Source organism: Ptychodera flava, chromosome 1, assembly GCF_041260155.1.
Source record: "Ptychodera flava strain L36383 chromosome 1, AS_Pfla_20210202, whole genome shotgun sequence".
Classification (NCBI taxonomy): Eukaryota; Metazoa; Hemichordata; class Enteropneusta; family Ptychoderidae; genus Ptychodera; species Ptychodera flava.
The window spans coordinates 32,836,268-32,855,160 of NC_091928.1; the positions used below are offsets into that span (position 1 = coordinate 32,836,268).

Consider the following 18,893-nt stretch of genomic DNA (forward strand, 5'->3'; position numbering starts at 1 on the left):
TATTACAGCCCACTGTTAATGTGTTCTATAAAATCTATTGTAACTTTTATGAAGTACTACATAATTTTACACAATTGACATGGCATAATATACAAACTTATGATCGAATCGAATCGAGAAAATCAGCAAAATACACGCAGTCTACGTTATGCAAATAGGGTAGCTTGGGTATTCCCCAACCGTTTTCGTTTTGTTATTAGTTTCCGGTTAACTCTGAAGCTTAACCCATATAGGGCAGTATTTCCGGGTAATGACAGGCGTACAATAGAAGTGATTACTCGTACTGACATACCAGCGTATGGTAGCTCACACCATTGATGCAAAACCGTCTGTCGCTTCGTGGCTCCATTACTTTTGAAGAAGAAACGGTAGCCTTGTCTGCCAATGGTTCAAGTTCACATAATATCCCTATAAGAAGAAGGGCGCACAAGGCATTGACCTGACGTGTCTATTCCAGACACGCCGAACTTGTTTTGCAATTGCGATCACCGACAACAAGAATGCTCGACAAACAGGACGGCAAACGATTGACGGTAACGCGAGTCGCCATCGTTCTAATGGTTGTCTCAATTGTTATTTACTCTACTATTACCGTCATAGTGTACTGCTACTTCCAAAATGAACTGAAAAATCTGCAAGTGACCATCGAGAAACTGAAAACAGATTCGGAAACCCCCGCGCAGCAGCAAGCACCATTAACGTCCATCCATTGTAACTGCAGCAACAGTGTCGCAGGTGGTACCACGGGCAATTTGGCAACGAATCAGACTTTGCTGAGGTGTTGTTCGGAAAATCAAGAAACTTTAGGAAAGGTAGGCAAGTTTTTGTACCTTTTCAATTGAAATCAATGTATTATTCGATCGACACAGGTAAGCCAGGTTTGCTCTTCGGGGACGTACGCCGGACCTGATTGTGCCCAATCAGGTTATGAAGGCATGACGTCACGGTGCGAGTCAGTGCAAGACAACAACGTTTCAATGAATTTCGTTACCTGTTGTTCTGTGACGGAAATCTCAAAACAAAGAATGAAAAAATTCAAACTGTCTGTTGAATTGCTCTTCACACTGCACACGAAAGGCAGTGATCGAGAACCAAAAATGCAGAATTATTATCCATGCGCCCATATGGGGCCAAAGGTCGAACTTTGTCAACAACTAAAAGAATTATGTTAGCTAGTAACGTGGTTCGACATTCACCCTCACGGTCCCGACCTTCGACCTCGACCACCACTCCAGATAACGGTTGGAGCACCTGGGCATGCGTCATGTGGTCTGTTATGTGATGTCCATTGATTGTTAATAAATTCTTCTGTCGTCAGCAACTGAAACAAACGATGAAATCACGTCTAAGTATACAGCGGAATGTAAACTGCTGAAGTATGAGGCTATCACGTCGCGTAAATATTTAGTTAACATAGAGGGTACAGGCGAAAAGAATGAAAGTCGTGTTGATAAGCTGCTTATTGCTTAAAAATCTTCGTTTTTTGTTTTCTTATTAAGAATGTTCTATGAATGAAACATTATACCCTCTGGAATCACATAATTTATTTTTCTGACTCCATAGCTGGTTGATGTATGTATGCGCCCGATTGAAATATTTTCTACATATTAGACACAACCTGAAATGTGCCCAAGGGAAAGTAATTTAAAATACAGTATAGGAAAGTAGCTTTTGGCCGATTATAGAAGAGCACGATTTTCTTAATGTTTGTTCTACATAAGCTTATCATAAACTGAAAAACAAATATCAAAGCCTTGTTTTACTGATCGGAACACTAAGATTTTTAATTTTAAGGCCTGAAAACATATTAATCATTAATTAATTTAAAAACAGTTGAAAAGAGTTGTCATATTTTAGGTAGAAGATGTATCTTTTCCCTCTGTAACTTATAATTCACCTAGAACTTAAAAATACACTAAGTCTTGTCAGCTCAAAAATTCTTATTGAGAAAATAAAAATATTCTGACTTTTAATTTTCTATTTTATTTGTCCATGCAGCTGATAACGAAGATCTACCAAGAAAAAATCCAAAACAGGAATTTAAGAACAGGTAAGATGGTAAGATGTAATTCCATTGTGTTGATTTTTACTTCGCTAAATATTGCTCAGTTCAACCCTACGTGTAGAGACCTAAAGCGCTTGGATGTCCGATTTTTGAAAATGCCTACAGTTTCCGGGTTCAATGCGTAAGCATGTAATCGATAACTGAAGCATTCCCTCAAGTAGCTACAAGTCACCGAATGCTCAATCGCTTCGAAACAAGGAAGAAAGAAAACAAATATTAGCAAAAAACTGAGTCCTGTATTTTCCGTATCCTGGTTCACAGCATGACGATTGAGGTGTCTGATATATAGCACTGGTAAACTGTCTGGAATACTTTTACTAATAAAAAAGTGTTCAATACACATAGCACTCATTAAAAAAAGCGACTGATATATCGCACTAATAAACGAACAATATCTGTATATAACACAGACAAACGAAAGTGTCTGATATATAGCACTGACAAACACAAGTGTCTGATATATTTATCTAATAAACAAAAAGTATATGACAATGGCACCAAAGAACTGAAATATCTAATGTATCGCACTAATAAAAACAAAAACAGTACATTTTATACTAATAGACAAATTCAGTCTGGTTATAGCACCTATAAAGAAAAGAGCCTAATATATTGCACCAAATAAACAAAAAAAGTATGTCATAGTGTACAATAAACAAATGATATATGGCATATTGCACTAATAAAAGACTATATGATATATAGCGTATATAAACAAAACAGGTGTTGGATAATAAACAACGAACTAATCTTGACTTCTTTTATCACATAAAAATTTATCAACATAAATACCGACAACCCTCGACACCGCTCTCAAACGGCGTAGAGATTCGATAGAATAGAATAGAAGAATAGAAGTTGGCACTAGGAGGATCAAATAACACAGCAATGTGTTGTCGCGTCATACTTTAAATATTTGTATCGACTTTGCAGTGTATAGTCGTTTTTGAAAGTTTACATCGTTTACCAACAAGAAAGTCGTCCAGTGAAAGTTTAACCACGCAATAATATTTTTAATTAATTCTGTTTACCGGTGGCTAAGTACATTCAGCGTATAAAATTGATGTAACCATTTCGAGTTTCTTCGCTGCCATTCAATAAATTGTCTTCCTTGCATTAAATGATGAACATCGTCATTACTCCCTCACACGGAATCTAAAAACCCACCAACATTCAATGTCGACGCTACTAAATTAAAATGCAATTTTTATCATTTTGATTTAGAACGAAATTACTTGACGCTTGCTCAAGTTGAGAGATTGGTTGAGTCAGTCGCAACACGGAACAGAAGCCAGGTAACAGTATCTTCGGGTATTGGAAATGTCATCCCTGTGGCAGCCCACATGACTGGTTCGTTTGATTGCTTCGGCTACAGTAAGTATGATGTAGTTTATTTATAGCTATGCTTCTGCGTAAGTGCCTTTGTGTGAGAGACGGATTCTAGAGAAATAAGGAGTAATGACAGACAGGCTGACAGGCAGCTTTATAACAAACGGACAAAAATGCATAGGGATTGATGGGTCACGGAAACATAGGCTAGTCTGCATTAACAGAAAGACAAAAATACCAGCCAATAGAAGGAGGCAGACAAGAATCGAAGAGAACAGGAGAGACAGAAAGAAAGACAGAGACAAAGAAACAGAGACAGACAGAGAGAGAGAGAGAGAGAGAGAGAGAGAGAGGAGAGAGAGAGCTACGATACTTTATGGATGGTGTAAACATAAATGCAAGATAAGTTTAGAGGGCGTTCACCATAGAAGTCTTCTATACCCACCTTCATGACCTTTTACGTGTAAGAGATTGGAAATATTTTAAAGTTAGTAAAAACTTTACATAGCAGTGGGCATGCAAATTGCGGTATTTCTGTTGCTGATTAATGTAAGATTGTAACGTGGATGAAGCCTTTTATTTCAAGTCCATTCATTTTAATAGGCAAATGTTTCTGTAACAAAACACAACCAGCTTTATTCTGAATCACGTGACAATGTTGTAACGAGTCAGGCATATTAACAAACATTACAAATATTTCGAGCAGTTATGCATTAGTATGATTGATTTAAAGCAACCGAGATGGGTTCCACGTTAAATTTTGTGATTCGTTCACTTTCGCCAGTCTATCACTGGATATGAAGGCATTTCATGAAAAGGGAAAAGCTGCTACATAACGAGTCGCAGTCGGAAACAGTAGCCCTTTATTTACACACTCAAAATCAACAAAAGAAGAAAACGAAACATATGACAATAGAGTCAAATTTGAACTCAAACCAAGGGTGTATGATATTTGGATTCCGGTCAGAAGTCCAGATTCTTCAATGAAAATACAAAACATTAACATAGGAAAGGCCAAACGAAAATGCAACACAAGGAGAAACATTTAGGATGATGAGTGAAATGTGGAATATTTTTTTTTCACTTTTCCTCGGAATGCTCGATTACCATTGCTAAGCGTATAGAACATGTGTAGAATAGGATGGCATGAGTGTCTTCAGAGAATTGACTACTACCACGGTATGTTTATATGCAATCACTGAAACTAAGCACTTTTGCTCAAATATTTAAAGCTTGCAAACGCTACGTCTAGTCAATGTCCATGCGCAACTCAAGACATTGCACTACATTGCTAAAGAAACTGCGCAGTTGGCAACCGGAAATGAAAGATTAAACGTAAGTTAATAATATAGTACAGAATGTCTCACTGAGTACTCGCGATTTTAAAACAAGTCTATCAAGTGTGTTCAATGTTACCTTGCGTACTCCATTGTAAATAGTTAGTTGCAAGAACTCGAATATCCCCCAAGATAACCTACAAAATGTCAATAGTTGCCGCGGAACAGAAAAATAAACTTTTGGTTTGTTGTGGAGATTGTACTAGTCATTTAAACCAAGGGAGTCTCAAGGTAGAATGCGCCTCGGGGACAGATATTCTGACTCTCAAATTGTTACAATTCTTTTTCTGATCAAGGACTTGAGGACTTATTTTGAATTTTTTACCGGCTCAGTTTTGTCAAAATCGTAAATTTTCTCTAGCCCAAGAAATAACACAGAGATGTTGGCTATTTTGAAACATCGGTTAATATTGAGTATTTTGTCTCTAGTACGGTATCAAAATTGGACACTGGCCCAACATTTTCATTCTTGATTACAAAAGACAATGGTCAAAAGTCTCTTGAGGAAAATTTGTGCAAATTTTTATTTCGTTTTCTTCGACTCGCGAACTTCCTTATACTGTGTCTTGGCCTTCCCCATGACGACATATGCTATAAATAACTATGATCAGATCATAAAAGTGAAAATGAAAGAAGTTTAATTGCAAAAATATGCAGCATGCCGGACTGAAATGTTTGCAGATAATAAAATATTCAAATATTCCTGGCATTGTTGTCTCGGTAGTATAAGCAAAAGGTGAAAACAATCTCCTATATGCATTTTTTCTGCTGAACTATGCTGTCATCTCTTCTTACAGCAGTGGCAGCCGAATACATCAGTTCAATGTATTAAACTTCGAAAGACTAGTCTCTATTATCCTACCCTCGATACCCCTACACACAATATACCTTACTGAAGCTGAGATTAAGCTTGCGAAGCATGAGAATATAAGAAATTTCATTTCCCCAATAATCTATTGTATTCTAACAAGTGTATTTTGTATGACTTTCTGTACAAAAGAAGCGAAGTTTTACTATATAGTGGCCACTTACGGAATACTATCTGTGATATAACCGAGGTTACGTTGGTATTGACGGTTATGTGGTAGCATGTCGGGGCCGGCAAGGCTGGTATTCCAATGATGAAGGGATATAAAGACGACTGGAAACAGCGAGTACTATATAATCTTAGATGCTACTTATTACACTAAGCTCTACGCTACGTACATAGAGTGATGGTAAGCTGGAGACTGGCTTGAGTACACGTGGGCCAAGAGAGATATACATGCCCTCATGAATAGTAATGACAGCTCATGAATAATAATCAAATGACACTACGTCACATTCCTCCCTCCTTATTTTGATGGAGACAGGGAGTCTACATCACAAGTGCGGCAAAATAATTCAGAAAATCTGCAAAAATCAAAATGAAATAATACAATGCTAATACTACTGAATCTAAAGGCAAGTACATGACAAAAAAAACTACTGACTAAGTCGGGTACAGCAACCTGGGCAACAACATCACTATAAGGGTTGGAAATTCAACATGCATTTTCCATATCAGGTCACTACAGACCTTTCACTACATCATTCATGCACCTTCACACCAATAACCGTACATCCGAGCTCCAAATTCGCGACAATGCGTCTGCATTTGTATTTTCGCTGCCCTTCTTGTACTCAACCTTAAAGGGAAACCTAAGTCCAGCGACTTTGACAGTTTATCCCTTCCAAAATCACCCTTGAGTAAAATGCAGCTCAAATTTGCAACATAATTGCACACGCTGACGACTACGGCACGACGAAAAGAGAACTTCAAGTAGACGACATCTATGGAAATGAGCCCGGAATTCGATGGGCGCGAAAGGGCTCATGGGAGAAGCGTGCGTGACGTCATCGGCGATACAGACGATTGCAGCTTGCAGCTGGAGGAGTACTGTGAACAGTTCAGCGCATTCGTAAGATGACTATGGAGAGTTCGGACAGCGATATTTCTGACATCGTGTACTGCTTTTCCCTGACTGAATCAAACCATACTAATTTGAACCTGTCCAAGATATGTAATAATTAGAAAGCATCTCAAAACATCGTTCATATCTTGGTTGCTTGCGTTTTGTGTATGATTCAGCGGAGGGAGTCACTGTGCTTGTAGGCCTACAGACCCCGAACTGGATGGAGAGACTGAGTGACCCTGCGATCCTTCAACGCTACGTTTCTAAAACAGAGTTTTCTGTATCAGTCGCCTAAAATTAATTTTTGGTTCGTGAATGATACGGAATGATTGACTGATTGTATGTGTTACCGTGTAAGTCGAGCTTGGCCAGATCTTTAAGGCTGCGAAATCTCCGATATGTATCAGAAAATATTTATTCGCGATTTGACAAATCTATTATAGTGTCGTCTGTTTTTCGAAGCTGGTGTCGAACTTAGGAAGTCGGACTTACTCAGATCTACAAAGTGATGAAATCGCCGATATAATGAATATTTGCCCGCTATTTAAAAAAATGGTATCGTCTTACAGCTTGTTGTAAGGAATGTGTTTCATACAAGACCAGCCCAAACTCCCGATGATTTCCGATATGTCCTCTGTTCAAGTCCCGATCGCCAAGTAAAAATGTTTACATGTAAAGAATGTAATTTGTGCATTAATAAATCTAATAATGTAAAACATACAGTATTCTTGACTTCCGGCCATGGATGCTATTTTTGAACTAAGAGTCGGACAGAGGTATTCGGGTGGTCAGATCTGTTAGGTGGTGAAATCTCTGATATACATCGGATATTTACCCACGATTTGACAAAGTATCGTCTAGTATCAGAGTTAAAGTCCTAAGTCGCCGATATTTATCGGATGAATATCCGTGATTTCGTAGACCCGGCATGCCAACACCACACAGTGCAAGTAAATATAGGATCGTCTGGTATCGATATTAGCCTAGGAGTTCCGGCGCAATTGATATTTATCGGGTAAATATAATATCGGCGGTTTCTCACACCCGGCGTGCCGAGACACAGTAGGCAAAAAGTCATTCCAATATCTTGTAATATCAATATTACAAGGTATAGTCCCGAAATTGCCTATATTTATTGGTTATATATCGGAGATTTGGCAGACCCGTGATGTCAAGATAAGAGACGCTTTGTGTAGTTTCGTCTTCGGATTTTAGAGTCCCGAAATCGCCAATTTATCTGGTTAAAACCGGCGATAGTAGGCTGACTCAGCATGTCAAGATACGAACCGCATTGTGTAGTATCGTCTTGTATCGGTATCAGAATCCCGAAATCCCTTATAAAACAATCATCCTGAAAGAATTAGAACATAACGTTGCATCTTTTACAGATTTTTAAACTCGCCCGACTTTCTTTAGCCACTGTCTTCGAAAAAGCTGTTCTGTGGGAAGACGGTAAAAGCTGACTCCGTTTGTTCTTCCCTGAGTGATTTTTACACTCAACTGAACAACAGTTAACTATTTTTTATGCTACTGAGCATTAAAGAGTCGTAACGTGCAGAACTGCACTCCTGCAGCCATAGACTCAAATGCTTTGGTAGGCTGTCACACACGTTCGTGTATCGCCGATGACGTCACGCACGCTCCTCCCATGAGCCCTTTCGCGCCCATGGGATTCCGGGCTCATTACCATAGATGTCGTCTACTTCAATGTCTCTTTTTGTCGCTCCGTAGTCGTCGGCGCCTGCAATTATGTTGCAAATTTGAGCTGAATTTTATTCGAGGGTGATTTTGGAAGGGATAAACGGTCAATGTCACTGGACTTAGGTTTCCCTTTAAATTGATGCTCTTGCAGTATTAAACTCCATCGCAACAACCTACGATTTTTACTACACATTTTGTCTAACCAAACCACGGATTGTGATCTGTTTGAACTGTAAACTCTCTCCCGTAAAAGTAAGGATTCAAAGCTTCCACAGCCCAAACATGGCTAAATACTGTCTTTCTATAGTTGGGTAATTTCTCTCCCTGGGGAGTAGTTTTCGGCTAATATACTGAACTGGATGTTCCTCTCCCTTGTCATCATATTGACACAAAACCGCACCAATACCATGGTCAGACGCGTCTGTCTGCACCACAAATGGCTTATTATAATCTGGAACTGCCAGAACTGGTGATGATGCTAAAGCGTCTTGCAGCTTCTGGAAAGCATCCACACAACTCTGAGTCCATTGAACATTGGCTGGGCTATTTTTACATGTCAGCTCAGTGAATGGGGTCACAATGTCAGAGAAAGTTGGGATAAACTTCCTGTAGTATCCTGCTTATCCTAAAAGTGATCTGACGTCACGCTTTGTCACTGGTGTTGGATAATTGACAACAGCATTAACCTTATCTGCCATAGGTTTTATTTTTGCACTTCCAGCACCTTAACCAGTGAAAGAAACCTCACTGCCACCAAGATAGCACTTAGTTGGTCTAGCAGTTAGTTTACAACTACGCAACCTCTCAATATGCTACGCAGGTGTTTAACATGATCTTCCCATGAATGATCATGTGGACCCAAGTCATCCATTCCTTTTTCTCTTGGCTGATTAAATGTCTTATCCATTAACCTCTGAAAAGTTGCTGGCGCATTTTTCATCCCAAATGGCATAACAGTAAACTCATACAGTCCAAAATAGAGTGATAAAGGCAGACTTCTCCCGAGCACGTTTGCTCAAGGGAATTTGCCAATATCCCTTTGTGAGATCGATCGTCGATATATAATTCGATCCGCCGATTTCCTCAATCAATTCATCTGGTCTAGGCATCGGATATGCGTCAGATACCGTAACCTGATTCAGTCTTCTATAGTCAACGCAGAATCGAATTCCCCCTGTTTTTTCTTGACTAAAACAAGAGGCGAGGCATAGGGACTCTTTGATTCAGTGATAATTCCAGCTTTCAGCATTTTCTGCATTTCTTCTTTAACTGTCTGTTTAGCTGCCTGCGATAGACGATATGGTTTCTGACAAATTGGCGTTTCGTCAGTAGTTATCACATCATGTTCTACCTGATCAGTACAACCGGGCACGTCAGTTAAAACATCACTGTACTCTTGCAGTAAGCGTAACAGTTCCGCACGCTGATCCGCAGTTACCGAATCCGCAATTACTACATCTCTCCAAGTCTCTGTGCTCTGATCCTCCGGTGTGTAGTACATAGAGTTTTCTATGTCCTTGTTGCACACAGCATCAACAGTGTCAACAAAATACACCGGTTTATTTCTCTCTTTCCATGCTCTCAGCATGTTGATATGATAAACCCGCTTCGGTTTTCTACGGCCACCTCGCTCAATTTGTAATCAACGTTTGAGACTTTCCTCACCACAGTGAATGGTCCTTGCCACTGAGCACTCAACTTATGCGTGGAGGAAGGTAAGAGTACAAGTACTTTATCACCGTTCCTAAAAGAACGTTTCCTTGCTCCCCTATCGTACCACCGTTTTTGTCGTGCTTGGGCTTTTTCCATGTTCTTTTTGACAATTTTCTCATGTCGGCAGCAGTCATTTCGATGGCATGGGTTCGAATCCCACCGCTGCCACCAATGTGATATAACCAAGGTTACGTTGGTATTGACGGTTATGTGGCAGCATGTCGGGGCCGACTAGGCTGGAATTTCAATGATGAAGGGATGTAAAGATGACTGGAAACAGCGAGTACTATATAATCTAAGATGCTACTTTATTACACTAAGCTCTAAGCTACGTACATAGAGTGATGGTAAGCTGGAGACTGGCTTGAGTACACGTGGGCCAAGAGAGATATACATGCCCTCATGAATAGTAATGACAGCTCATGAATAATAATCACATGACACTACATCACACTATCCATAATGGATTCACTCCGCTCCCTCAGTTTTGCTATGGTTTGTTGTTGATCTAGTTCTTGTCCTACAAGAATTCATCGCCGGTCGATTTTGTTTTCGTAACACCATTCTTCCACTGTTTCACACAAGTTTTTGCTTTCCTATATTAAAAAAGAAAGAAAAATGACTTTGCACGATTCGGAAGTAAACGGCATTTTTCGCTTAAGAGTTTTAAGGAACATTCTCCCCTGTTTTGAAACGGCTTTCAAAAGATTTAAAATATTCAAAATCAATTTATCATGTTATAAGATGAGGTGTAGAATACACAAGCAAGGTCATATTTGATAACAGATCAGATTTTTCACGTGAACATAGGAAAGACAGAGAATGGTCGGTGTGATGTGTCTGTGTGTGTGATGTGTGTGGACACATGGACAGACACTGTTGTAGGCTTGATGTCTAAACTAGAACTGATTACTTTATTGTTTAGAGTAAAGACTGTAACATATCACGTCATGGATGCTTAATCTGTGGAATGTGATTGTCAAGTCAGTATATTGACTCAAGGATGTTTACTTGACGGAAGTGAACAGATGTGAGATAGTGTTGAAACACTGCATCTCTCCTTCAATTAAATTTGGATTATTTGTGATAGTTCCAAAATGTTGAATGATCGGATGTTGATGTATTGACTGTTTGATAGAGTTCAAAATAGAGTTCAAATTGTCCGTTGATAAATGAGTCAAAAGTTTCTACTTGAATTCTAAAATAATAAATGAAAGTAAAGATATTGCTATTCTTTGCATGCGTTCTAATTCTATTTCTAATTTAGCTAAGAGATCCGGGTGGACTATCCGGTCTCTGTGTACATCTAGTCAGGAGATTATTCTGCTCCCCAAACAGGACTAGTGTATTTCTGGCTGACTAAATCTTTTCTCACTTAGTCACGTAATCCTCGAGGTATTTGGTGCACGTATTTCTCGTTCCGGATCCTCGTCGCCAATGTGATGTGTCTGCGTGTGTGATGTGTGTGGACACACGGACAGACACTGTTGTAGGATTGATGTCTAAACTAGAAATGATTACTTTATTGTTTTAGAGTAAAGACTGTAACATATCATGCCATGGATGCTTAATCTGTGGAATGTGATTGTCAAGTCAGTATATTGACTCAAGGATGTTTACTGATGGAAGTGAACAGATGTGAGATAATGTTGAAACACTACAGTCGGGAATTTGTAATAATACTTAATATATCAGTCTATTCGACTTTCAACGACATTTAAAGTTTTCCAGTTCGCAAGGTTGAGTGAATTGACTACCCTGATATTGTTGTGTTATTTTGTACCATAACCAGAATTCTGGACATATATATTGCTTTAGTTTGGTTTAACAACACATTACATTAAGAACATACTGCTCTGTTGACACAAGGGACGAAATGTCAACCATCGAGATCCCCTTCGGTCTGGCAACTACAAGCGCGCCCTCATGAACACTTGTCCACTTGACCACTGCTCAACGTTGACGCTATTTTTGCTTTTGTGTTGCTTTACTTTCGATTGGTATCTCCTTCCAGGTGAACAGATACAAAAATCGAACAAGCATCGTCACTCCAAGGGCAAGTGGCTCAAAGTTGGCCACTGGGACTCGTCAAATGGGATGTCTTTTACCGAATACGTGCCCAGTGACGACTATTGCATGATTGTCCCGAAGTCCGGACTCTACCATGTCTACTCACAGGTGAGAAACGTACCAACGTGAATATCCTTCACTCAACAAATATTTGAATTGAAGCAATCATACTTATCAAGAAGAAATATCAAAATACCATTTTTGGCTAAATATATTTTTCCCATAAAAAAGTTGGCATGTGCAAGCAAAAGTAACGACATGCGCTCTGTGTAGGTTTATATTTCTACAGCTACAACCGATATTTGAAATTCAAAATGGCCACCATTTCTGTGTTATCTCTATGGGGAAAATAAAATTCCTGATTTTCACAAAAATAAGCAAGTGAAAACTGTGCGTACTCCAAGAGATTCAAAATAAGTCCCAAGGGTTGTAAACCAAATTAGAATTGAAAAATTTGAGTGTCCGAATATCTATCAGTAAGGCGCATTTTACTCAAATGTGTGTTCCTTATGCTGTTCGCTAAAATCACGTCGAAATACTTAATATTCCACTTGCTAATACAACCTGTCCGTTTTCAATGTTGAAATTTAGTTAGGGCAAGTGTTCATTAGACAAGACCGACCTTACATGGTGTACGTATGCCATGCGTTACGTCTAAAGACTTTACGGAGAAAAATTAAAAGTATTTTATAAAACAAAATACTGAAAATATATCAAAGTGTTTTGCATCAATTGTCCCTTTAATTCATGTTTGCGTGCTTTGATTACAGGCTGGCTTTCTGGATAGCAGAACTACAGGCCATGGCCACAGAGAAGACCTTAACGAATATCTGCATCATACTATGTTAAGTGAGTAAACGTCAAGCATTTTATGCGATTGTTTTATGCGATTGTCTAAAGTGACCAAATAAGATCAGACGCCATTTTATATATCTGGCGGGTTAGGGGTATGATTTTGGCGTTTTGGCTCGTCAGTATGTTGTTTACCCTCTTCAGATAATTCAATCTTCTCTCTTACACCCAAAGTTATGAAAAGGGAAAACGTCTTAAGACAAGACGGAAAAGTGATTGGAGAAATAAATCCATGCCTTTCAGTTACATTAGTTTCCATTTTGGGACAATATTGCAGAATATATCACAGAAAAGGGGCTTGTTGCTTGAGAACCTGGAGCCAGATCTCACCCCATGGTTTGTGTATTCACTTTAAAAATATTGATGAAATCAATCATGGTCTGAAACATTAGGCTAATGCATATTCAACAAATTGTTTCATCTTGTAGCTAACAACGGATACTCACCCTATCACACTGACCTGATGAAAAGCGTTCATATCCGAGAGGGCGCCCGTGCCCACGTCAGCAGTTTTCATTCTGGACTGTTCGAACTGAGAGAGGGAGACAAGATCTACATGAAAGTTTATTTACCGAGCAGTGAAGTTCAACTCGACTGCTCTCAGGAGTCGACGTACATGGGAATGTATCTTGTCAATGACGAACTGAGTGTGTACAAATGACACATTAATATGTTTGTACTTATGGTAGATAAATGTAATAATTCGGGCAAAAGGACGTGTACTCGTTGTAGAATTGGAATAATTGAATTGACAATTTATTTTAGACCAACAAATTTCTTGTCTGCCGGAGGCAGAATAGAAGATGATGACCCATCCGATCCAAAACATCGTTTGGCAGTCACATTTCTGCGAGAGAATGACAATAGAAAAGATTGCCGCATTTTTCTTTGAAACAATTGCTAACTTCTAACTCTTCTCATATCGAGAAGACAGGCTCGTTTTGAACTAAAATCAGATTTTGTTTCAGATTTGCCCCAAAAATCGAAATACGTGCATTTCGATGAATTTACTTCTTCAAAAAATTACTGTTTTCTTTCTTTCCATTAACATATCTTTTGAGCACTTGGTGACGTTGAATGCACAATATCTAACAATTACATTTTAATTCAAATAAATTTTCTTTCTTCAAATCAGTTCAGTCTTACGTCATGCTGTTTACTGAAATTATCAGTAAAGCTTAGTATGCAGACTGAACATGGACTGCGAATGATGTAATTTTTGCACATTGGAATTATTTTGATCAATTCTTTTATACAAATGTTTCACTCCAGTGTAAGAATGTTTCACGTAGAATTCCGGAATGTTAATATACCTACGATATCATATATAACAAACACGAAGGAGGACAAGTTCTATGGCGTTTCTTCTTAATCAAGTCTAAATCAGTCTGCAAAATGATAAGCTCCTAAGTCACCCAAAACAAAAGCGAGCAACAAACTGTGAAAAGATGAATAGTTTTGTCATTAAACCCTGTCAGCAATTTGAGGAGCACCGTTATATGGAGTGATGTTGCTTATTTTGACATGTATTTATGTATATATGCGTGTTTCTTTCGTATATATTATTATTTTTTATACATTTTATGAGTTGAAACTCTAAGTACCGATTGTTATTGTTCAAGGAAATCACTGAATAAATAAATGGAAGAAGCGTTGATTTGAAAGCTTTGTTAGCCTTCTTTTTGATTCTCTATCCCACTTTAAGTTGTTACCATTCCGTATATAAAATGCAGCATATGCTCAAGTCTCTGTGAATGGATCATTTCGGAGGGAATTTGAAGATCAGGTACATATCGGCACTGTGTGAACGCTATGCCCTTTGACCCCTTAGTGACCTATTTCCTATTCTTACTTTTTTGGTTCATTGACACAGCACATTTGACGTTGTAAAGGGTCAGTAGCTGTAAATTGTTATGATTTCTTTTCACTAATTTTGTTTCGTATGTCAATCGCAAGTTCTTGTTCCACTCCCCGCAGTGTGTTGAAACCCGCTATTTAGTTTTTCAACACAGTCTAAAGGTATAAATTGTATCGTCATTGTTTACATTCAACTTCTAGTTCTGATCGAAACTCGCTTGTCAACAGTAACAACAAGTATATACATGTACAGACTGAGTTGACAAGCTGAATACTTTGCTTCTCCCCATGCTTTTGGGAGTAAAACGAGGAACTGTAGTTAACATTAAAAACAAAAACAGAGAAAATCATTAAAATTTGCAGCTGCTGGTAAGTGCTAACCATGCAAAATTGCAATGACATAAATGTGGAAAAGAAATTCATTAAGTTGAAATTAAGGGAAAGCAAAATCAAAATACCTTTATTCCAATATCATTGGTAAAATATAAATGAATAAAAAGATTGTTGGAAATAATTGCATTCTACTCATCGTTAATAAAAAGTAAGGTACTCATCTGTTGAGAAGACACTAGCTGAAATGAATATACACATAATGTGGTTTAACTGAACTGGAAGGACTTTGTGCAGCAGATGGTATACTGCAGATTTTAAAATCATGAAACTTTGACAACATTGTTGGTGCAATTTTGATTCCTATAGGAATATTGAAAGATAGAGCTATTTGCTTGATAGAACAAAGTTGATATGTCATTGGTAAAATGCTGTAAAATCGCTCCACACCTATATAGATAGACTAGTGAAATATTCAAAGTATTGTGGATATAAAGGAGAAGAACTAAAAGGAAAGAACAATGATATTAATCTCTCATTATTCTCAACGGATACTGCATAAACAAATTAAGTAGAAGATACTCGAGCGCTCTATCAACATGAAAAGTCAGAATATATATATATATATAATATATATATATATATATATATATATATATTATAAATTGTACTTAGAGGCCTGATTATAAATACCTAATATGAAAATTTAAGCACTATAGTATCTGAAAATACATGTGAAACAGCCAACAGCTATTCGGAAAAAATCGAAACCTTCATCTTGAATAATTCTGAAAAATTTAAATTGAAATCCTTGGCAGAAATTAGAGAGGTTGCACTTGAGATGTACTCCGTCATACATCAACACAGTTTGGTTTTCTGACAGTTTCAAGAAAGTACCTTCACAGAGAAACCTCCGAAACATCATCATTTCGCTCTTTGACAGCGTAGTTAACAGAGAAATGTAAATCTATGTATGTAACAGTGCTGGTCAAAGATTTTATATTCTTCATTCCAAGCTCACATCAATCAATCGAGTGTCCTATCCATCACTCTACATAATTACTCAGACAGTCGTATTTATCAGGGGTCGACCCCTACCACAATTTGATGCAGTTAAAATACAGATGCAAACCTTACAAAACTTACTTCAAACTTCCATCAGCAGTAAGCAGCTTTTATTAACATGCTGCGCTGCAAAGTAAGACACTTAGATTAATTTAACTAGCCCCTACGAGCCATTCAAAAGTAAATAATTAAATTCAACGTTCATGCGTAAGCTCCATCACCTGTAAATGTAAATGTAATGCTAATGCATTCTCCTTTAACATTTACTTACTATGCCTTTCAATGACCGGTAACATGAAGTAAGATTCAGAAATGATCATTTCAATTGGAAAAGCTAAAATATGTCTCAGGCTGTTAAGAAAAGATTGTACTGTTGCATATCACCCCATGAGCCATGACACTAATCCTGTACAGATTATTATTCTCACAGAAAACAAAGACCTAGGGTAAAACGACCAAGCAGCCATAATTACATGAACATATATACGTATTTTCTTGTATCCGCCCCGCTATGACAATAGGTGAGGATGTTGGATGTTCTGTTTTGCAAGCGTAATATGTACTTTCTTAACGAGCGGATGACAGATTAAAGAAACAGAGAAACTTAGAACATGACTCATAGTTACCCATCTACCTTACACGTGTATTTTGATTATCCTACTGACTCATGTCCAGCGAGTAGAGGCGACGAGCACCGATATAAGACAAGGGAGATGCCACTTACGTAATACCACCACTGAGTTGGGTGTAGGTTTATACCTTGAATTAACACAGTTCCAGAACAGTCAATGAACTTGTACTGCCACCATTGGATGACAGGAGGACCTCGCCTTTTAGTTTCCATGTTTATTAGGCCATGTTTTGACATCCTCAGCGGTCAAAGTGCACATCACAATCAATGACAGCCTGCCATTCTCAATCACGGCTATCATTGAAAGTTCGTATAATTTAAGATAGAATGGCCAAAACATGTTACATCTCACGAAGTCCTTCTGAAATATAACTTTAGTTTACCGACTTAGATCTTATTATCAATGTATCATAATCTGTAAGAATTCTTAAGATAACCATAACATAACATAACATAACATAACATAACATAACATAACATAACATAACAGCATAACATAACATAACATAACATAACAAGAAAGGTTTGAATAACCGATCTTAATACTTATAGGAGCAGTCGGTATAAACAAAACTGACTTTACCATTACAGGAAAAAGTCACTGATTAAATTAGTATGTGAAAAATGATTGTTCACATAGATTTGCGAGGGAGGAGTCCATGCATGGTCTTGCTAATCGAATATTTAACGCAGTTAACTTTGTACATCCAAACCTTCGAAGCCTTGCTAAAGAGTTGTTTCATTTAAGTGTTTAAGAACAACATTGGCATTTTGACATAGTTTGAAAATCCCCATTTCTATGGATCTGTTCTTTCGAAAGGAACCATGAACTAATCATAAAGAGGGGCGGAGTGTTGCGTCGGTACTCGTCATGCAGTAGACCCAAGAATCACAAAGTTGTCAAATGTGTAAGACTCAAAGGCTGGACATGAAGATAGTAGCATAACATCAATCAAATAACAAGAAATGCATTATTCATTTGCATTATATATTCATCGGATCAAAACTAATCCAACGGGAAGTGCTGTACGAAGAGCACTTGAATGCCATAGTTAATGATCAATGAGAGCATTGCCTTCCTAAACTCGCCACTTCTAGTTATTCGTAACCCAGAACTCTACAATTACGCATAGTAGTAGGACAGCTCATAAGCGTACACTCAAAAATGAACCCTGCGTGTATAGCACACTTCACCACCATTATCATGGTCCTCACATCACTGCCTCGTACCTCATCTTACAGCCACTTGACAGGTGAGTTTTGCAATTCTTCTTTTAGTTGACAACAATTTTATTTAAGTTTCATATTCTCTTTGCACACGATAAGATTTCGCAAACAATGCCTGCCTTGCCTCATACTATGTGATATTTCTACTGCTCCTGATTGTCTGGCATTGCTTTTAGTTTGCAACATAGTAAACTTTGCAAATCAAAACCTTCGAAGCCTAGCTTAAGAGCTGTGTTATTTAAATGGGATGACAGTTTAAGGCAACTTGTCTGAAACTTTATTTATGCATTAGAACAACATTGGCAATTTTTCACAGTCTGAAAATCCCCATTTCCTTGTTAGAAGTTCTCAATCCGTTAGTTAGTTTCCATCCGTTTACATCAATCAAATAACAAGAAATGCATTATGAATTAGCATTATATATTCATCACACCTATCGGAACGAAACTAATCCAACGGGAAGTGCTGTACGAAGAGCACTTGAATGCTATTATTATAGTAAATGATCATTATATTATATCATGCTACCATGCGCCATTCTGATTGGACGAGAGCGATGCTAAAATATTGTTTTAGCACTGATAGCGGTGGTAAAACGGGCCCCTAAACCAGCATTTTTGAAAATTGCCCGGTCGGTGCATTTGAACGATGTGGCTCTGAATTTAATCCGAAATAGTCCGCTTTGTTTCAAAGACCAAGTTCGAATTTCGATTCATAGATAAAGTATGGTTCTGTAACTCACCTCTTGGTGAAAATATGCGGTCTATGATGAAAGAAATCTC

At 38.0% G+C, this 18,893-nt stretch overlaps 1 protein-coding gene across 1 annotated transcript; it reads left to right on the forward strand.

Moving 5' to 3' along the window:
• The first annotated feature begins 229 nt into the window (after positions 1-229).
• LOC139135519 (tumor necrosis factor ligand superfamily member 10-like) lies at positions 230-14,666 on the forward strand. The gene is made up of 6 exons (XM_070702936.1): positions 230-812; positions 1,999-2,050; positions 3,290-3,439; positions 12,094-12,257; positions 12,920-12,998; positions 13,430-14,666. The coding sequence occupies exons 1-6, from the start codon at positions 501-503 to the stop codon at positions 13,660-13,662; spliced, it is 990 nt and encodes a 329-aa protein (XP_070559037.1). The 5' UTR covers positions 230-500; the 3' UTR covers positions 13,663-14,666.
• The last annotated feature ends 4,227 nt before the right edge of the window (positions 14,667-18,893 follow it).